This window comes from Triturus cristatus, chromosome 3_1 (genome assembly GCF_964204655.1).
Source record: "Triturus cristatus chromosome 3_1, aTriCri1.1, whole genome shotgun sequence".
Taxonomy (NCBI): Eukaryota; Metazoa; Chordata; class Amphibia; order Caudata; family Salamandridae; genus Triturus; species Triturus cristatus.
In genome coordinates, this window is record NC_140583.1 from 793,834,354 (window position 1) to 793,857,212 (window position 22,859).

Sequence of the window (22,859 nt, forward strand, 5' to 3'; positions counted from 1 at the left end):
AAGGTCAAGGGACCGGTCGGGGAGCCGACACCATCGCTCGTCGGAATCGGGGACAAGTAAGTCACGGCGCCATAAAAAGTCGAAGAAGCGACGCCGCTCTTAGTCTACCGGTCGCGGGACGCGGTGAGGGGGCGGGCGGTCACTCCCCCGCGACTCTGATGGAGCCCTTTCATGGCCCGCATGCGACTTCGGACTATGTACAGACCTTCCTGTCGGCCATGAGCCGTTTGATTGGCACATTGGGTCCCTCCGGAGCGCCTTTGGGCCCCGTGTACCTGTTGGGTGGGTCTGCACCCGTGCCGTCGCCTTTGGCCTCGGCTATGCCAGCACGATACTCGGTGGCGCCGCCGAATCCGGCCTCGAAGCCGCCTCCGGCGCTGGCCGCAGCGCCGCCGCCAGGCGCGGCACCGCCACTGACGCCAGACGGCGCTGAACCAGGATTGGTCTCTTACCCCCCGATTCCATTTCTTGGTGGGGAATTTGTCTCATTTCCACAGGCACCTCGTCCTTACCGGCCTCATCAACAACCGGTGGAAGAAGGGGAGTACTGGGAGGGGTCTGAAGACCCTCTTGCAGCTCAATGCGAGGATGAGCCTGAATTAGAAGGCGACATGGAGGGTCCAGTGAATCTGGATTTCTTTCCACACCCTGGTACGCTGTCCCCCACGTCCGTGGCTACGGAGGAGGTTGGGACTTTTTCTGTGGTATTGCATAGGGCGGTTCAGGCTCTTAACTTCAAGCTCCCTTCTGTACCTATCAAGACCAATCTCCTCACTGAGGTACTGCAACCAGCGTCCATCTCCGCGGAGCCGCTACTGCCCTTCAACGAGGCACTTACCGACGTCCTGTTGGGCACCTGGAACAAACCCAACACAGGGGCACCTGTGGATAAGGGTGTGGCGTGCCGCCATCGCCCGGCACCAGGCGACCCCAGCTTTCTCACGCAACACCCGACGCCTCAGAGTCTGGTTGTCCAGGCTTCTGCCTTACCGAGCACATTCCCTTCTGCCCCTTCGGACAAGGAATCTAAGAAACTGGAGCAGTTTGGGAAAAAGATTTTCACTTCTGCCATTTCAGGGTTGCGGGCGGTGAATACTGCGTGCCTGTTGGGCCGTTATTCACATTCTGTGTAGAACGCGGTGGCACAGGAGCTGCCTCAGTGCCCTGTGGAAGCTCTGTCGGTGCTCTCCCAGGCCATTACCGAGGGGAGAGATGCTGCTAAATTCACTATCCTTTGTAGACTTGACACGGCCGATTCACTCGGTAGGGCACTTTCCTCAACGGTGGCGCTCTGCCGTTACACTTGGCTCAGAACAACTGACTTCTCCGGGGATGTTGAGAACACTTTGTTGGACATGCCCTTTGATGGCACACGCCTCTTTGGTGACCAGGCGGATAGCACCCTGGAACGCTTTAAGGACTCTCGGGCTACAGCTTAGTCCTTAAGTCTCGCCACCACGCCCACTCCCTCGGGGTCTGCTTTTCGCTCCTTTCGAGGTCAGTGTCGAGGTGCCCAATTGCGTTCCTTTCAGACTCGCAGGCCTCCGCAGCCACAGTCTCAGCGCAGCCGCGGGCTTGGGACCCGACGTGGTGGGTGCCGAGGACAGTGGGCAGGTCAATCCACCACCGCTCCTGCCGCCACCACCTCATAATTTTCCTAGTCCAGTGTTTCAGATCCACCGGATGCCAGTGGGCGGCAGGATTCGCCATCACCTCCCCCACTGGCGCACCTTTACTTCGGACAGGTGGGTCCTGCAAATAGTCCGAAAGGGCTACTCCCTCACCTCCGAGTCTACCCCTCCAGCCATGCCACCTCAGTACCACCGCATGTCGGAGGATCACTTGCCACTTCTCCAGCGTCCCTCTTGGCCAAGGGGGCCATCAAGCGCGTTCCGATGCCAGAAGTAGGTTGTGGTTGTTACTCCCACTACTTCTTGGTTCCAAAGGAGGACAATGGTCTGCGCCCTATTTTAGACCTCTGGAATGTCAAACACTTCCTCCGGAAGGAGAAGTTCAAGAGGCTCATGCTTGCTCAGGTCATGTCTGCCCTAGACCCGCAAGACTGGCTGGTAGCGTTGGACTTGCAGGATGCTTAGTTTCATATCCCCATCCTGCCAGTCCACCGGCGTTACCTACGGTTCACGGTGGGCCACGAGCACTTTCAGTTCACCGTGCTCCCCTTCGGCCTTACCAGTGCCCCTCGGGTGTTCACGAAAGTGATGGCGGTTGTAGCAGCTCATCTGCGCAGATCAGGGGTTTCAGTCTTACCCTATCTCGACGACTGGCTGTTGAAGGCGGGCTCGCCCCAGGCAGTCGTCTCCCACCTGCAGACTACGGCCGACCGCCTGCATTTGCTGGGGTTTTCCATCAACGTGCCGAAGTCGCACCTGATTCCCTCTCAGAAGCTCCTCTTCATCGGAGCAGTTCTGGATACGGCGCAGTTTCAGGTTTATCCTGGTTTATCCTCCCGAACAGCGAGTCCGGGACATTCAGGCTATGATTCTGATCTTTCGGCCCTGGTCCTGGGTTTCGGTCAGGAAGACCCTCAGGCTGCTGGGCCTCATGGCCTCCTGCATCCTGCTGATCTATCTTGCCAGATGGCATATGCGGACTGTGCAGTGGGACCTGAAGCTCCAGTGGACGCAGCATCGGGGAAACCTGTCCGACTACATCCAGATCTCGGAAGGCACTGCACAGGACTTGCAGTGGTGGCTCATTAACCAGCGTTAGGTCAGCGGCAGATCCCTCTCCCTTCCCCAACCAGAGCACACAGTAGTGACAGACGCGTCCCTCCTGGGATGGGGCGGCCAGATGAGAGAGGCGGAGATCAGAGGCCTCTGGTCTCCGGCGGAGTCCAAGCTCCATATCAACCTTTTTGAGCTTGCACTGAAAGCATTCCATCCCTCTGTCAAGGGAGAGTAGTGCAGGTGTTCACGGACAACACCACTGCCTTGTGGTACTGCAACAAGCAGGGCGGGGTGGGGTCATGGACCCTATGTCAGGAGGTTCTACATCTCCGGACGTGGCTGGAATGTCAAGGCATTTCCTTGATGGTTCAACACCTGGCAGGTACCCTAAACGCCAGGGCGGACAAACTCAGCCGCAGGTGCATGTTGGATCACGAATGGCGTCTTCACTCAGAGGTTGCGCAAGGTCTCTTTCAGCACTGGGGAGAACCTTGGTTAGATCTATTCGCCATCGAAGAGAACGCACAATGTCAGCAGTTCTGCGCGTTAGAATTTCCTAGGCTTCACTTGCTCGGATGCGCTTTTCATCGCAAGTGGAGTTGCGTTCTGTTGTACGCCTTTCCGCCTATACCACTTCTGCCCAGAGTGCTGAAGAAGATCAGACGCGACCGGGCCCAAGTCATTCTTGTGGCACTGGACTGGGCTCGAAGAGTTTGGTATCCCGAGCTGCTCAGTATGAGTGTGGATCACCCGATCCGACTGCCTCTTCGGGAGGATCTCCTGTCGCAGCAACAGGGTACGTTCCTCCACCCGAACGTGTCCAGCCTCCACCTCCTTGCGTGGAGATTGAGTGGTGACAGCTGATTCCATCTGATTTGCCTCTTGAAGTCTGTAATGTATTTCTGGCAGCCAGGCGTCCCTCCACTAAAACGGTATACGCCTGTCGGTGGAAAAGATTTGTGGCATGGTGCACAGCAAAAGCTGTAGATCCTCTTTCTGCCCCTCTTTCTGAGGTTCTATTGTTCCTTCTCTCTTTGGCCCAGCAGGGCTCTGCTCTGGGCACTATCAAGGGCTGCCTTTCTGCTCTTTCAGCCTTTCTTAGGCTGCCTGATCAGCCCTCTCTTTTCAAGTCCCCAGTTGTTAATAGATTTCTCAAAGGCACTACCCACCTTTTCCCTCCTGTTCCTTTTGTGATACCTCAATGGGACTTGAACCTGGTTCTCACATACTTAATGTGTGCTCTCTTTGAGCCTCTTCATAACTGTCCTTTGCGGTTATTAACTTTGAAAACTGCCTTCCTGGTGGCCATCACCTCCGCTCAGCGGGTGAGTGAGCTCCAGGCTCTTTCCTGCAGACCTCCTTTCCTGGCGATTCATCCGGACAAGGTTGTGCTTCGTCCACGTCCCTCCTTCCTACCAAAAGTAGTATCTGCCTTTCATCTCGGGCAAACTGTCACTCTGCCCACTTTCTTTCCGCCTCTGCACCCTTCAGGAGAAGAGGAGCAGCTCCCCAGTCTGGACCCAAAAACTGCACTTCGTTCTATCTTACCCGCACACAACAGTTCCAGGTGGATGATCAGCTCTTTGTTGGCTACGTGGGCGCCAAGAAAGGCCGGGCTGTGCACAAGCGAACTATCTACCGATGGGTTGTCTTGTGCATTAAATTAAAGCCTGTTACTCTCTGGCGAAAAAGGAACCTCCGGTTGGGCTGCTCGCCCATTCTACCAGGGCAACAGAAGCTACTACAGCATTGGGGTGCGGTGTCCCCCTGCAAGACATTTGTCAGGCGGCCGCTTGGGCCTCGTTGCATACTTTCACTAAGCACTATTGTCTTGACAGTCAGATCCAGAGAGACGGCTTCTTTGGCCGTTTGGTTCTCCATGACTTTCTGGTGTAATCTCACTTCGCAGACCCACCACCGGGGTTGGTATTGCTTGGGTATGTATTCTAAGGTAATCTATCACTAACGTGTCTCTTTCAGATGCACAAGTTACTTACTTGTGTAACAATATATCTGTAAGAGACATTAGTTAGTGATAGATTCCTTACCACCCGCCCATCCTCCCCGTTCTGCAAACTGTTCTCTAGGGTTCGGGTCATCCCTTTCATGGCCCTAGTTCTATTGCAACAATAGTCGGTCTCTGGCATGGCTCTGCGCTCCTGGCGTGGAAAAGTTGTGTACAGAACTGATGTCAGCACGCATGGGCGCGTCAAAGTAGCTCCGACTACATCATCTTGGCGGCTACAACGCAAGCGACGTCTGTGGAGCCGTACGACGATGCCTACCGACGCGCAGGGGTACTGCTGACAAAACTTTCCGGATCCAGTCTGACGCCTGGGGATTTTTCTAAGGTAAGGAATCTATCACTAACTAATGTCTCTTACAGATATATCGTTACACAAGTAAGTAACTTGTGCTTCAACATCCTCTGGCCAACCAACCCTTATGAGAGTACTGCTGTACAATGTATGCAGCGTATGTGTATCAACAGCCACACATATTGCGAACAGGATATGTTACTTAACATGTATGCTTCTGTTCGTAGTGTATAGGGCTGTAGATTCACATTCGACCACCCACCTCTCAAGAAGCCTTTGGTTGTTGCAGATATACATTATTTACTTAAACTATTTGTAATTGGCCATCACACTTTCCTGTTCGATCTTTACACTCACACGCTGTGCGTATAATAATCTAGTAATGGAGCTGATGCCCAAGCACATTGCTAAATAAAGGAGGAGTCACTATACTTCATGACTCAAAAACATTCTTCAAAGAAAAACAAGTTGCAAACATCTGAGCCCAACACTAGATGGTAGTAGTATGCAATCCATGTGAATCTTCAGCACTACATGCTACAAACAGATGCTTACAGGGTAAGTAACACATTGCTTTCTCTAAATATATTACAAAAAAGCCTTTGAGACATCGCTCAGATTGTGAAATTTGAGAACAGAATACCATATAAAGGCAAAGACATTTCTGAATCGCATTGTATGTTGCCTCTTAAGTTGGGCAGTCCTGAAGCCTATAATTTTGTGAATCTCACGGTTTGCTCCTACAAATTATTTTAATGCTTTAGGCCTAAAGTTCTCAAGTTTAGGACTGCAAACATGTTATTTTCGTACAACATGAACAGACATGACAACTTCAAATCCAGAATTCTTCATTCAATTGCGATCATCTACTTTTAATTTAACCATTGAACAGAGCAGATAAGCTGTGTTTCAGCAAAATAGACCCAGCCCTATCACTTGTGGAGAAAGTTTAAGGTTGCAATGACACTTATGGCTCCAGAGAAACTTGAATGGAAGGGAGAATGACCTCAATGGATCATTGTTTATGAACAGTTACTTCTCAGAAATGTAAAATGGGAGAGGGAGAGGGCTGGTCTAATGGGAGCCTTGGCTGGAGACTGAAAGTAAGCCAGGTGTGAGCTGTTTGTTACTATCTCCAAGTCTCTTTGCGTCAACAAGTTGTTAAAGCTTAGATAAGTGCACTTCCTACTAATGCTGTTTAGGAATGTACTGATAGCGTCTCTATTTCTTGCCAGTCGCTGGCTTATTCCTTCCTGTTTTTTAACCCACCTTTTATGCTCACAACCCTGCTGCTTTTCAGTATCCCCTGTTGAGAAACCTTCATGTGACACACAGTACACTAAAATGTGCAAGTTCTCTACCTTCACAGACCTGAAGCAGACATCCATGTTCCAGCTACAGACATTCCCGCTGGTATGTATTTACTAACTTTCAACTTTAGATGCAATATTCTAGATCATTTATGATTGAGCAGCATGAAAAATATATGGTAGCATCAGTAGACTGGTGCCTCAGTCATTCAGCTATTTTGGATGGTAGAATTGGGGTCTTTTACTATAAGTTTCCCAATGTTGCTATAGTCCTGTTGGTTGCTGTGTAGTGCTTACCGCTCAATGAGTTAATAACCATAATCCTTTTAAAATGATGCTTCAGTTTTTCTTCATCAACAATCTGGTGATGTTCATTGCCTATTTGCATGATGCTGAGCAATCAGTGAGTTATAGTTTTACTTGGACCTATAGCTAAGCTTGCTGATCGCCCAAATGGTAAAAGAAAGCCAATAATGTATGTATCCCTAGTAAATAGATGTGAAGATATGTAAAATACAATGTAGGACCAATGAGAACAATTATATTTCTTGGTCACTCTGAAACATGAATGAAATTCACATCTAGCCCAACCATACTTCGAATTAATGATGTGTTTTCTTTTCGGGATTGGCAGGCTATTCCTGCCTGTCCTGAACAGAAACAAAGTACCAGAATATCCGCCCTAAATAGGGTGGAGCGTCTAAAGTCTGTGGGGCTGTCAGGCTAATATTTCCATCAGAACCAGTGGGGACGTAGCCGACAGAAACATGACTATTCACCCAAGTCTAAATAGAGAGGGTGAACCAACAGGTTATTCTTCATGTTTGTGGTGGGGTACTCTGTCTACCAAACTCTAGTAACCCAATTTTTAGTGGAATATTTGGGATCCCTGTGCTGACACACTAAATGGAAGAGCTGCTTAGATCTGGCTACTGTATAAGGAGAGTTTGTTCACTTTCCAATCTTTCTTCCAACTAGACTTTCTTTGTAGGGTTTGGGAGGACAAAACCTTACAAGAGAGGTACCCTGGCTTGCAAAATGAGCAGCATAATGAAATATTAGTTCCACAGACTTTGAACAGCATTCAAATAAAGAGAGGCAAACACTATGTATGGTGGCTGATATGGTGGATCTTCAAGAAGCAGGAGAGGCTCAATCAAATGAAAGAATTTCATGAGCACAGTGATTTGCTCACAGAACATTCCAGAGAAAAACATTTTCTTTGGACATGGAAATTAAACTTCCACTATGCTGGTGAGAGTGCTTCAAGCATTGATGAACTATACCTAAGTTGGTCAAGCCTTCCCTGGTTCTGGGAGGCAAGCAAGATAAAAAATAATATATAGCCCTGCCTAAACGTAACAGGATTGTAAACACACTTGCTTCCAGGAACATATCACACAGTCAAAAACTTCAAAGTATCAATGGATCCATTAAACATAAAAAAGAGAGGGAGAATGGCATTTGCAATCAAAGTCGTACCATAGTGCTACAATATGCTTCCACTATCTGACCCCCTGCTCTAATATTTCAAAGACGAAGCATTATAGAATTCACTGACTGTTGCATTGATTGCTTCTATCCACAATGTTTTTACTTCTCTATTCCTCTTTATTTAACTCTACTGTCTGGTTTCTGAACTCTAGTGAAAGAAAAGAGTGAGATCCAAGTATCAGATGTGACTGAGAACAGCGTACGACTCCGCTGGCTGAACCCTGAGCCTCAGCACCAATACGTCTATGACATCACTATTACTTCCGCAGAGGACCACTCACTAGTCCTCAAGCAGAACATCAGTGGGACGGAACGTGTGATTGGGGGCCTGAGAAGTGGACATCAGTATGACGTCATGATCACTGGGTACTACAAGTCACAAGCAAAGGTCACCTTCATTGCCACCTTCAGCACACGTAAGTGGAGAACAATCTTGCCATGTTCTAGAGAAGTGTATAAAATGCTGCACATCCTAAATGATAAAGAAGGAAAACCAACATCAGGCAGAAAATGAACCTTCTGTCCTCTGGAAACAAAGTTAGGAGGTAGAAACATATAAAGACAGAAGGAATTGAGTACATTCTATAGATATTTAGATTCATCCCTGGCTAAAACAAAGTACAAGAAGCAGTCCCATTTAACCTTGAAAGACAAATGTAGCATTACAGTATGGGTTATAATATGAGTAAAAAGAATGGGAAAACTAAGAGTAACTATAGTAATAATTTTACAGCTAAAAAAGTTCAATATACTCAGGTTAGGGTGGGAACTTAATCCAAGTCTCAGAAAAGAGGATTCAAGAAGAACCGTAGAGAACCTTTCAAAGAGTAATGGGTCCGTGTAACTTAGAGAATGATATCTTGTTCACAGACATTACTTTATTCAGATCATGCATAGTTTGTTTGTAGGTTTCAGAGAAAACAATATCCATTTCATTCTAAACACTGCATCTATGTTCATATTCATCACTGTTGTGACTAGAACATTTCTCATTGACAAAATCTAGGACTAAAATATTGATTTAAATTACGGCAGTGTAAGGGCATCATTTTAGTCTATTCCCTCTTGTTGTCTTTGCCTCTCTCCTTGACCATTCCTGTCCTACCTATAAATCTAGATCCTTAGGTCTGTCTCTGCCTTCTATTCTACTTCCTACCCCTGACCAGTTTCTGAAACCTTTGCCACCTCAGTTCACAGATACTTCTCACTCTCACCCCTGGCCTGCCTCTGATTTTTTTTTTCCCTGTCTCATTTTTCAAACTTGTCTCCTTTCCTTCCTTTCACCTTGATATGAGGTTTAGTTTATCATTAAGCATCAAGGGATGGAGTATTCCAGACATCCAAGGTTTTTTTTTTACCTATTTGGTGGAAGCACTTCAACAAATGTTTCTTTTCTTTTGCTATTTGCTGTGTGAATCGGACGTTGGTGTGACACATTTTTTCTGTGGTGTTTACAGAACCCTCCCTAGCCCAGTCTGTGGCACCCGCTAGCGCAAACCTCATGGTTAACACTGAGCCGCAGGAGAACCTCGAAACAGGTGAGAAAGGGCGTTGAGTATTTTTTTTCCCACAGTTGGCATAACCTTCATGGGATGTAGTACTATTCTGCAATAGTCATATTTGAGCATCCCTCGCAAAGGTAATGCTATTCCCTCAGCTTCATTGTGCCTTGTGAAATATACTAACGAAATGGCCCCACAAAAGAGTCAGAAACGGTTATTTTAAAAGATATAAGACAGTGGTGGCCTCTGGTTTAAATTTGTATGCATGATACTCTGGTGTTTTTGTGCTACAGGGTCCTTCATTTTGGAAATTCTTCTGACAATTCCCTTCACCCTTGCAATCTTTGTCTTCTCAAAATCCCATCAAACAAAAGGACCAGTGTGGTCGGGCAAGTGTCATCTAGAATTCCTTAACAGGCACTCTATGCCAAGAGCCTAACCACTGTCCTTCCACCAAGACTTTAATAGCTGACTTCATAAATAATAGCACAATTAACACCACTTTTAATGATGACTGGCTCTGCTCTACTGCACCAAGATGCTCCTCAATGAAAGCAATTCCCTAAAGTCCCAAGAATAAGACAGGCTGCTGAAGTTGGATAGAGTCATTGAAATGTACTTGTCTACGCCCAGCTCCTCCACACTTTTAACAACACTGGCCTGCCATGACATATCCTAATTCCAGTGCAGGCTAGACTCCCACTGTTTAAAGGATTGAACATAATGTTGATATACTCCTCATTAATTTGGATTCTGGCTTTGCTAAACTAGACATTCAAGTTTAGAAGTTTAGAAGCAGACTCCTACAGTTTGTAAAATGGATGAAGAGGGCCAAACCATATACGTCAGGGCAGCATGAATACAATTAATATATGCCCATTATGTTTAGTTCAAACAATAACTTTGCTGATTGGTTCTGAAAGTTGAAATGTGATAAAAAAAAGTCAAAGAAAATAATACCTACTTGAAGAACATACACCCAAAATGCAGATGTTTTGGCTCTAATGCCTTTAAATGAAAATCTATTCAAAATACTTACATTGATTGTAAAGACGCAAGCTTTGGTAAGGCGTCATGAATATATCACCTGATATGGAATGTGCTAAGCTGATATCTCGATATATAACAGATGAGATTTTGCTTACTGAAGGTAAAGTAAAGAAACAGTAAGAAGCAATTAGAAGTTAAACCTCGATGGCTAGGATGGCATTCACCCAACGGTGCCTCAGGATTCTTCCATAATGTGAAGAATCAGTTGTACGTCAGAATATTGAGCACAAAAATATTGTGGTACAAACATATCTGAATCAGAATGCCAACTAAAAAATATTGTGAAGTTAAATATATTTAGGTAATAAACAATTAAAGCTGAACACAGCGGCCAAGTGCCATTCACCTAAGGGTGCTTAAGTATTCTAACTGCTTTATTTAACATTGAAAAATCTGAATATTGCCCACAAAATAATGTGTAAAAAAAATTCTGAGACAAAATATCAACAAAAAATATTGTGACAGTAAATACGTATGGGTATGTATAGATTTACAATTCTTAACACCGTATCTACATAACTTCAAGATTTATAAAATGTCAAGGTAGAAATATAAGGAGTAATATATATTAAATATATTTTTATCAATATATACTGACCTTCACAATATGTGTATAGAAAACCTTCTGGCTACAATATTTTTGTAGCACAATATTTAGGAGTCAATATTCTGGTAGTATGATGAGGAATTAGGTCCTTCGGTGTACGTAAAGGCCGGTGGGGATTTCAGGTTATATGTCTTTATGCAAGAAGCTGGCAACTAGAGGGCAGTGACTTTGGAATCTTTTTTAGGACAGATGATGGAATTATTTAGATGACTATGAATCAGCATTAATTTAGAGCTAATGGGCCTGATTAAGATGTCGGGCGGACTTGCGACTGGCCTACTCCCTCTTGGTCTTGGGACCGACCGACCTCAGGTTGGCGGTCCTGACCGCCTTATTTCAATGTGACTGAACACTGTTCGGTCGCATACTCCCATTTCTCAATGGGAGCTTGTGTTGCGGCCGTAACTCAAGCTCCCATTGAGAAATGGGAGGTGTTGTTCATCCTTGCACCCTGTGGCAGGCACCTCAAGGTTCATGTCAAGGGGTGCAGGGATTAACACGGGGCCCCCTCAGCCCCAAATCGAAGGCCACAGGCACAAGGGGGCCATGCTGCGGCCCCCCCATGCATCCTTTCCGACATGGTTTCCATGTCGGACAGGCAGACATGGAAACCATGTTGGAAACCGTGTATCGTAATCCCAAGGGCGGAAAGGCCCTCCCTTTGGGATTACTAGCCAGCTCCGGCTGGCCGGAATGACTGGCCGGTTTACTTTCGACAGCCACCATCATAATGCAGCAGTCGGAAAGTAAACCGAGCAGCCCATTACGATGCGGCCAGGAAGGCTCCGACCGTCAGTCAGGGCCACATCATAATCGGCCCCATTATGTTCTGCCAAACTAACCTGATGAGTTTCTAAAGAAGGTAACCAAAATATGTAATCATGAAACGAGGTATGTTATCTATAATGAGACTTTGCAAAAACATTTAATACAGTACCACACAAAAAAAGTTTTGTGAATTACAAAAAATGAAAGTTAATTAGCAATAAGGCAAATTATTTAACAGCCAGTCAATAATTAATAGCAACAACAACTTTGTATTCTCATAGTACATCAATTTGTGTGCGTATTTCAGAGGTTGTTGCACTCCTGGGTAAACATTTACGAATCCAATGTGCATTTCAATTCAGCCAACATGCTACTCTTGGACTACTATTATTTTAATGACCAGGAGAAGACAAAGTGGTTGTTGCTATTGGTCATAATTATTGACTGGCTTATTGTTTGCACTGTAATGTTTATGTATGTGGTTTAGTTTGACACATTACATTTTGTACATGTCTTTTTGAATTACGGAATTAGTTATTGTGTGTCTTTCTGACAGGCATGTTTCAAAAAATGTAACAACTTGTCAAGTATACGTTCCAAAACATTTTGGTAATTAAATTACCCAGACCATTCGAAAAGGATAAAGGTCTAAAGTCTGTTTATTAATTGAAACAGCGTGTAAAATAGCAGGTCAGGCCCATTTTTTCTTAAAAAGTTTATTAGGCCCTCCCTGACCACAGTGGGACCAAACCCCCCCTTCTTTAATAAAAAAATATCAATGAGGGCAGCTAAGGGATTTTTTCAAAGATTATATTTTGGGGCATGAACTATTGTTTTGTCTTCTACTTTTGGAATATGATCTGCAATGAGTGCAATAGGTTACTTATTATCTTTTTTGATAATTACATAGGATGAAGCAACTTAAAAAATACTGAACTTTAATGGCATTGTCTCTTCTGCATCGTGTAACTGTGTTGACTACATGGATTTGTATTTTAACTGTAGCATAAATGTTTGAGTTTGGAATATGCTCAACCGTTTATTTTGACAGTAATAGTGCCACATCAGATCAGTATATTGATTGAATATGCAGCTTAATAAAGTTTTTGTACCAGAAATCAGACTGAATAGATGGTTATTTGGATTGCTGTAAAACTTGCTTTGTTAAGTATTTTGCCCATAATTATTTCTCTGTCATACAGCTGTTGGTCTAGCAAGCATGGCCTGTCAGACAGTTCTAAAGCCTGTAGTCATGCCCCATCAGATATTTATTGTGCCTGTAAAGGATACTATTAACAAGTCATTGAGTGAGTAATTTTATCCAACAGTAAATTTATTGTTCTACTTGTCACCATTAGACCCTTATTCTCCCAGTAATCATGATCCACTAGATAGGTACTTTGCAGGTTCTCACATCCCTTTGAATAGTGGCTATACCACTAATCATTCTTCCAACACATGAATATTGTACCAGCAATTATGTTCATTCATATAGGCACAGTGCCAGGCATCAACCACGACCAACCTCAAGTGAAGTAATAGTGCTAAGCTCTGCCAGGTATAGAAAGACTTGGGGTAAACTGTTCTTATAAGGCAGCAGTAGTGCTAATAATCACAGTCTCTCTTATTGCTATTGTGCTGACACTCATGCCTCTAAGATACATATAGTGTCAGTAGTCATGTTAAATTAAATCTGTACTGTGCCAGTAGGTGTTCAGACAGAATATAAGAAACATAAATATCGTGGGACAAAATATAGTGTCAAGTATGTTGAGGACAAAAATATTCTGAAGGTAAGTTTCTATAGGCAAGCAAACTTTTACTATATATAGCTCACATGTATTTACCTTGGTGATACATATCTTCAAGGTACGTAGAAGTGGAGTTAAGAATAGCACATTTATGCTTACCTATTTGCACTTACCTTCTCAATATTTTGCTCCTAGATATTTTTGACACAATTGTTTTTCATAAATCTGTTTCTTGCTCATAAAGCAGGCAATGCAACAATGACAATAAGCAGTACATGTTGCAGCATGCAGACACGTTCCAACCTATACAGTGTTTCGTACACCATAAAAGGTACCCATTCTCCCCACCCAGCCCACAACAATTCACAGTGCAGGAGTTGAATCACAGCGTTCATGGCTCCAGAGCCCACGCCCGACCAGCACGACAGGAGGAGCACATATATCACCTCTGTAGCAATTTCATGTTCCCCATATTTTATTCCACTTGTTAGAGCAACCCCTGGTTTAATAGACCACTTTTTCCGCCAGCATACTGCAATCAATATCACGCTTCCCGTCACCTTTTCAAGGTGCCACTTCAGCCCTCCACATCCTAGCAATTTTCCACTTCGCCACAATCATTTCAAGTGTCACCAATGTCTGGTCCATTTTAGAGAGGTCAGTCTCTTCCCATATATTTAAGAGACACCACTTTGCTGAAGTGTCCAGGCGGCTCCCACATATGCCATTAAGGGAGGATACCACTTATTGCACACATGTGTAAAAAAGCGCCCACCCGGCCACAATCACTATTGCAGAGCGCTGATGTCACCCTGCCCATCTGCAACAGTGTAGTGCACGCATAGTTACACGGTGTAAGATCCATAGCTGGACCACGCAAACCCTACTTCTTATAGCCACCTCCCTAGGGAACATCAGGGTATCGGCCCATTTATCTAATCCCCCCAGGTTTCGCTTCCATTGTTCCCTCAAATGAGACAGGGTATCTGGTGAATTATTAATCAATTCATAATAGGTGAGGGAGATGGGTTTTTTCGGAATGGCCCTCCACAGTGCATGACTAATCTGCAAATACCAATAAGGTTTGGTGGGTGCTGGCTAATATTCACTCTGTAGATCTGGGAACGAGACCACTCCTCCCCACCTCCAAAGGTCCCCCACTGTATCAGGTCTCATTCATCAAACCCTTTGTATGTAGCTAGTCTCTCATAATCCTACACCTCCAACCCAATGCACCCAGGGTTGTCTGCCAGAGGACAAGCGCAGCTGCAGTAGGCACTGGAAAGGACATGGTGCGCTCCTTATCATAAATAGCTCTTAGAGAGCCCCTCAGGTGCATGTTCAGTCGATCCATTTGATAGGTGGGTTCCTCCTCTAGAAGGTGCACCCACTGATTGATGGTGATGAGCTGCGTCACCCAGTAATACTTTTGAATATCAGGCAGAACATTTCCGCCATCATCCCAGGCCCCCGCAGCTTTTTAACCGATATTCTAGCAGAGCCTCTGTCCCACAGCAGGGTAAAAATTTGACTTTCAATCACCTGACAGTAGGATGGTGGGACTGGGTAGGGCATGTTTTGGAGCGCAGAAAGAAAATGGGAATGTGCCATCATTTTGAATAAGACTGCTTTCCCCAGTAGTGATAGCAGCAGGGCCCTCAAATGTTGAATGTCTCTCCAAAGATGGGAAAGTAGCAGCACCAAATTTTGAGTATGGAAGGCGTTTGGGTCTCTAGAAATGTAGATCACCAGATAGGGAAATCCCTTGGCAGCAATATGGGCTGTACAGTCAGTAGGTAGTTTTGCTGCGAGACCATGTAGGGGATAGATCAGGGATTTACTCCAGTTGATAGTGTATCCAGAGTAGCGACTGAACAGTGTATATGCATTATTCTATCTAATGTATGGGCCGGGTTAGAAACGTAAAGTAAGATATCATCTGCGTATAAGGAAATCCCATCATCCCAACCAACCGTCCAATATAATCCCCTGATCAAAGGGTCTTGCCTAATCCAGGCCCCCAGTGGTTCCAAAACTTGGGCAATGATCAAGGAAGGCAACGGGCATCCCTGTCTCGTTCCACGTTGGATGTGGAACTCAGGGGCACTGCCCCAATTCACCATCACCTGCGCCAGGGGGTCAGTGTAGAGGAGTAGTATCCAAGCAAAAGCCAAATTTAGAGAGTACTGCAAAAAGAAAGGGCCATTCAATGGTGTCAAAAGCCATACATGCATCTAACGATAGCCCCAGGGCATCTTCAAGGATTTCATCCATTCGCCCATTCAAGCGCCTCAAGTTAAAAGAGGAATTTCGCCCTGGGATGAAGCAGAATAGATGTTGCTGGATCACTGTTTGGACCTCTTGGATGAGTCATGTGGCTAATATTTTTGCCAGGATTGTGGCCTCCACATTTAACAACGAGATTGGCCTAAACGAAGCACAATCATCAGGCGGCTTGCCTTGCTTGTGTATGACAACTATAGTAGCCAGCCTCTGATCTTTGGACAATACACCTAATTTGCCGCTTTCCAGGAATATACACAAGAGATGAGGGGCAATCTTTGAGGCTGAGAGTTTATAGATCTCCACGGGTATATCGTTAGGGCCCACTGCTTTGCCGGACTTTAGGTCCCCAATTGCTTGTATTCTCTCAGTTACTCTGAGTTCTTGTTCGAGGGTCTCTTTGTTGGAGTGTGAGAGACAGGGCAGTGGGAGGTCTGCCAGTAACTCGCTGGATACCTCCATGTGTGGGGCCATATAGTTGTTTATAATAAGTGGCAAAAGCACCAGCACCAGCAGTACTATTCCTGACCCTGTCTCCATCTTAACTCATTAACTCAAGCACCCATCAGTTAGCTCTCTTCTTTCTATACAGCCAAGCTAAGAGCTTTCCAGCCCTATCTCCTGCCTCATAAATGTGATGCTGTGTAACATGATAATTTGCCCTAGCAGCCTCTGTTACAGTGTCCCTGTATCCCTTTTGATTCATATCCAGGGTGTAACTTGTGTCTCTTCTGGTCGCGCCAACGATGTGAGTCTCCAATTCTAGGATCTCCTGTAACAGTGTCTCCGGATGGGCACGTCTTTCTTTTTCATTTATTAAGAACAACCAATGACCCCGTATAACAACTTTATAGGCCTCCCATAGGCATTGCGCTGAGTCAACAGATCCTACATTTTCATCAAAATAAAGCTTGGTGGGTTCCCTCAAGTTCTTACGAATATTCAGACGTTTCAGATACCAGGGGTTGAGCACAATTTGACCCTAGAAAGGTGACGAACTTCCCTGAATCGAGGGAGCTAGTGGGAGAGGGTAAAATGTGGTCTATCCTAGAGAGGATACCGTGGCCTCCCAAGGGAAATGTGTATTAGTGTATTGTAGGGTTGCATGTGTGCCAAGTCCGCAAGGCCTAGGGCCCACAAAAAATAAGTCAGTGGTCGATGGAGGGTCCCAGGCTTTCTAGATGGCCATCTGTTCTTGGCATTACACAGGGCAGTATTAAAATCACCTCCCATTAAAAGCTCACCTTCAATAAGGCTTATGAGGAGCATACTGAGGTCAGTAAAGGCTGCTTCATGCATCAGAGTCACATACACCGAATAAGCTTTTATCCCGAGAGTGCGACATAACACCTGTGTGTATCTGGCCAGGTGTTTTGTATGGTCAGTTGTACCAAACTGCATATTAGGATGCGAACTTCTCGCAAACCCGTGGTATAATCCGCATGGGCAACCATTTTATATCCTCATCCGTCCAGTGCAACTTTTGACACAGGTACAGGCAATCCCATACGGGTACAGGTCCATTTCTTCTCGAAGGGGTAACCCCCTTCCCTGCAGGGGTGGTGTGAATTGCGACAGTAATTGGTGGTTTGCCATATTGAAGATGTAATCATTATCTAAGTAGTGGTATGTGTCAATATAATGGGGATGTAGTCAATTTTTTGCCGTCAGGGTGATTTGGATGTGGAGAGGGTATGTGCCCCCAGTCCTTGCATGCTCTGTTGCCTCTGAAAGGCGGGAGCCCTTTTATTGCCTCAGAAGGCAAGATGCTGAAGCTTTTCTCATTGTTAGATGTTTGGGATGGTCAGAGGGTTATACTGGTGATGACTAGCATAATGCCTGCTCTGACTTTATGAACCTCCTCGGTGGTGTGTGTGGTTGGCTGTTGTAGAGCCTCTGTATTTGGGTGGTGCTGTGTGGAGTAATTTATTTTTTGTGCCACTGGGAAGAGTTAATGTGAGCCATTCATAGCCTCCAGTGCATTACTGGAAAGGTACTCTTGCTTGCCAGTATAAATTGTTTTGTGGTATATAGTGTGCCAAATCCGTGAGGGCAGTCTGAGAGTAGATGTTTGTCATTTTTTCAGGCATGTGTCTAAATTACAACAAACTTGCTTGCTCAGGTTTAGAGGGTACTTGAACTGGGGGATGTTTGAGTTTTCCCTTCCAGAGAGGGTGGGGTTCTGCTAGCGTGATGTGTGCAGTAATGGGCTGAGCAGGGATTAAGAGGGGTGTCTGGGTGTTAAATCGGATTCGGATTCGCATGGCATGGTTTTGAAGCAGCAGTTCTGCAGCATTATGTCAGAATGGGAGAGATTTTATTTTGTTTGAATTTTTTTACCCCTGTGGTCGAGGAGGGTCAGCGTGGCTTAGAAAGTCAAAACTGTCCGCCTGGACGAGCCTGAGACTTGACTAGCATCAAGTTTATCTTGAGTAAGTTTACATAAAATAGGCAGAACGATGTTTTGTTGTATATTTGTAGAAACATTAGTGTGAAACGAACAGAACTACCCACTTGGTGCGAAGTAACTCTTGGGTACCCAGGGGTGTAGCTTCCATTGGTGTAGCAGGTGCTGTGGCACCGGGGCCCAGAGTCCCGAGGTGCCACTTAATCTTGATCATCGCTTTATCTCAAAGTTCAAACAGCGACAAGGGTGTCCACTTCCTTCCCTCCATTGGTCCCATGGTATGCTGACTACGCCACTGTAGGCACCGCGTGGAGTGGTCATCGCTATCTACAGGCCAGTCTTCCCCAGCACCTTAAGGAAGTGCTCCAGAGAGCCTGTCACCACGGCTCCTCGCCTCTGGCTCCTCGCTCGCGGTTTACAGGGTAGAATTGGACAGCGTGGCTCATTACTGTACCCTCTATCTATCAATAAACCAGTAGTATTCACTGTCCGTTTTCACCCTGGTAAGATAACCCTTCCTCAGATTCAAATCCTTTCAGGGCCAGATCAACTTGTTACCCACCCGGAGTCAAAAAAAGCACCATCACTGAGATGAAGAATAGATAGCATCCTTTCTTATTTACTGTGCTACAAAAAAAAGAAGCTAGCAGGGGCTGCATAAAAACAAGGAATTCAAACACTTAGTAGCATTGCTGCTTGTGTTACTGGTTCAACTGCAGAGACAAGTGTGCAACCTGCAGATTATAGGATCGAGTCCTGGTGGGACTAACTCAGTCTTCCTTCCTCCAGAGCTCGAATAAAAGAGCACTACTCAGTTAGGTGATCAAGTTACTAGTTCCTTGTAGACGAGTTGTCATTTCTGTCTTGTTACAGCCAAAGACTAAATGAAGGGCATTTATTCAGTAGGCTGTGTCCTTATGGACAGGAGGGAGCCCCCTTTTAGCCTTCCCATATTAGGAATCCTTAAGGATATGGAGGGCCAGCTTTTGAGGCAGGGCGGTGGAGGCTTGTCCCTGAAACACAAACACTGGAGCCGGAGGGAGGAATGTGGCAGTCGCCTCAGCACAGCCCATGCAGCTGGCTGCTGTTGTTTCTGTGTGGTCCTACCAGCTCAGGGATGTATAAGCAGTGTTCTGAATGCATGCACTTGATGTTCTAAACATCCATCATTCTAGACGTCTGTGTACTTCTGTGGTAAGAGAGTTTGTAAGCAGGAAGTTCAAGGTCTGCGTACCGATCCCTGTCCTTTTTAAAGGGAAAAAAACGGGTATATTCACAAAAGACCTGGGAAGCAAGTGCAGAAGAGATGTGTGGGGGAGACAGTAGCGTAGCCAGCGTGCCATGGGCCCTAGTGTAGGGAAGGCAATGGGCCCCCTGGCAGCTGTATAAATTATACAATACAGCAGCAGTCGGAGGTCAGTGGGCCCCTCAGGCCTCTGGCCTCGGTGTCCATGAAGGCTTTAGGGCAGTGCGACCAGTGCGGCCGCACTGGGCTCTGTCCCGTGGAAGGGTGGCGCTGACCTCAGGGGGTGTGCTATGTTCAGCAACAAATTATGATTGGAGAGATGAGGGGCACTTTTGCCCAGTGGTGGGAGGTCATGGTGGTGGGGGTGTCAAAAATGATTGTCGCACAGGGCGCCACCAGCACTAAAGACGACCCTGTCGGTGTCACTGAACCTGCTGCACAAGTCAAAGCTATGCCCCTGGGAGGAGAGCACAGATGACCAGCTTTGCTGTTCAGTGGGATTGAAATACTTGGGTGGCCGGGTGGGGGAGAGGGGTTTGACCGTCAAGTGGAAAATGGGGGAGCGGATGTTCAGGGGTCGGGGTACGAACTTCTTTGAGACTGAGAGGGCATTAAAGATAAAGGAGTTTGTTTGTATCGTAATAAGATGATAGTTTAATCTTCAACATCGGTCTAATCCCTGGAACTCTTGACATTTGTGGGAAAAATCTCACCAGACTGGAATACTTCACTGATTTGAACGTTCTGGCACGGTCTAAAATATGCCATTGATGTGTACTTTAAAAGAAATTGTCCTGCATCAGACCACTGTGAAGGCAATCTTTGTTATGCTCAACAACCTTGTTTGTCACCTTGGTCTGAGGCACAGAATGAATTCCTGCCACAAATGTATGTAGGTGGCTGAGGCCCATTGAGTGCCAACTACTGCCAATTTCGAGGTACAGAATCCCGTCCATGCCTCAGATCTCTAACCGACTAGACTTCACAGATTACTTTCAATGCACGTGCGTGCTCCTTAAGATGGTGCCAAGCAGAGATTCTTCATACTTCCTTGTGTTCTGACGAATACAGGTGAAAGCAATGCAAAGGAATAGTCAATTCGACAAAACAAACATGGCAGTTGGAGGCACATTAACATTATTGCTTCTTACACTTACAGTGCTGTGACAGATGATATGGGGCAAGATTATTGGGATCGAACAGCAGCTTTCAACAGCCGTTTTAGAACATGACAGAGACTTGTTTCAGGGAATCTGTGTACATAGAACTATGCCTGGGATTACAGAACGTCAGTATATAGGGACCGAGTCAGCATACCACATCAGTACCTATGAACCACAGTCCAGACTAGCTCATAGTGCTTTGCCTGCCCTCATAACCTTCCCAGAATTACAGGTAAATTAGCACCCCAGAACGCAAAACTCTAGTCCCCTCAGGGAACAGTGGAAACAGATTGTTTTCTTACTCATGCATTGCCACAATAAACCAAAGACACAAAAACAGTTTACAATATTTATTGAAACTATTGTGCTCTATTATAAAACATCTGCTCTGCAACTAGAAGACATATACATCCCAACAAAGCGAAGGCATTCTAGCAGAGCAAAGGTCCTGAGACAAGAGAACTGCGCCAGCTGAGTAGTAGAGCAACTATTTATACATGACAGGAATGGGGTTCGTCACTAATCCCAGAGATCTTTAATATAACACTGTGTTTCCATAGTGAGGGTAGGCTGAGGAAGATATATAATTAAACATGGTAGGGCTTCTTATTGTTTATAGTTTACTTGTAATGCTCCACACTCTGCTGGCATGCATATGTTTTTTTTAGTTCCAGTGCAGATGTTTTATAATAGAGCACAATAGTTTCAATAAATATTGTAAACTGTTATCATGTCTTTGTTTTGTTCATTATGGGCATGCATGAGCGAGAAAATGAAAAGTGACAATCTCTTTCCACTGTTCCCTGAGGGGACTAGAGTGTTGTGTTCTGGGGTGCTAACGTACCTGTCACTTTGGGAAGGTTACGAGAGCAGGTAAGCTAGCCTGGATTGGGGTTCATAGGTACTGATGTGTTATGGTGGCTCAGTCCCTACTTACTGATACTCTGTAATCCCAGGCACATTTCTCTTTAAACAGAATCCCTACAACAGAATGGCTGGTCTATCAGCTACTCAGAAAATGCAAACTAATAGGGCTAAAGCACAGTCACATGCTATGTTAGTCCACCATAACTAACAGTAGGCTTTATTCTGAGTCAGGCACTTCAGGCTACTGGCATATGGCTGACTGTTTCTTAACCTCAAAGCCTTATAGTGGCCTAACGTCGACCCTCCTGAACTCACTTATGTACTAGTCTTCCTCTGCCATGTGGGTCCAAAAGTGTCTTTTCTCAACACAAGGGGAAGTACTAGAGAGAAGCCATGAAAAAATGCAACAATAGCAATACAAATTTTTAACTTCATTTTTTTTTCTTTTTTTTTTATGGTGGCTGCGTTTATAAATTATAACTTTTTGCCCATTTTGAAATTCAGATTTGACAGATCCTTGTTTGATGGATTTTGACATGGGCATGCAGTGCACGGAATATCAGGTTAAATGGTTCTTTGACAACAAGCACGGGATCTGCACCCAGGTTTGGTATGGTGGGTGCGGCGGTAATGAAAATAGATTTGATACAGAAGCTGAGTGCCTCAGCAGGTGTTTGAAGCCATGTAAGTACCACACTGGTGCTGCCACTTTTATATGTTTAACTTTTACACACAAAGTGCACCTAACCAGACAGCCCAAGCTTCCTTGATCCCAAAAGAAGCATTGAGAAATCTTTTAATTCTCCCAAATAAAACATTTCCTTGAAATTGACTTAGATTGCTCCTAAATCCTCCTGTGATCTATCATATTGGCTCTCTTCCTCCCTGAATTTATTCACAGCATTAAATCTCCCTGGAATGGACAAAGATAATGTAATGAACAATCAACATGTGTTAGTTGCATTTACCAAATGCACAAGTGCATTCTGGGGAGCTAAATCTCTGTGTTCCTTTGTGCGATCTTATCCAGTAGGATCTCAGTGGGTCCACAATCCACACTTGGGCTGCCTGCATATTAAACAAACAAAAATGCAGATATCCTTGCAGAGATTCTGTGGCGTTGTGAGGTAATGATGTAAACTGGAGTGGTTAAAGGCATGCAGTGGACTGGGGAGGTGTGGAAGGTTAGTTGAAAAATACACACAACCAAAAAGCATTTGATGTGTTTGCAACATGTTTGTTATTATTCTTTTCCCAGTCTGAACCAGGTTGTTTATGGAAAAATCCATCTTGCAGTCTATCTAGAAGGTACTCCTTTTCAGAGCATTTTCACGCACCTTAAGCAAACTATGTACCACATTAGGTTGGATCACACTTAAGAGCTGTTCTGTTTCTCTTATGATGAT

At 45.2% G+C, this 22,859-nt stretch overlaps 1 protein-coding gene across 1 annotated transcript in view; it reads left to right on the forward strand.

The window, feature by feature from the left end:
* The window catches only part of COL6A3 (collagen type VI alpha 3 chain), a 294,883-nt gene that overhangs the window by 234,028 nt on the left and 37,996 nt on the right, over positions 1-22,859 (forward strand). Inside the window, exons 41-44 of the mRNA XM_085645092.1 lie at positions 6,375-6,418; positions 7,962-8,225; positions 9,267-9,347; positions 21,958-22,137. Coding sequence (XP_085501218.1) covers positions 6,375-6,418; positions 7,962-8,225; positions 9,267-9,347; positions 21,958-22,137 — 569 coding nt within the window. The remainder of the gene's footprint in view (positions 1-6,374; positions 6,419-7,961; positions 8,226-9,266; positions 9,348-21,957; positions 22,138-22,859) is intronic.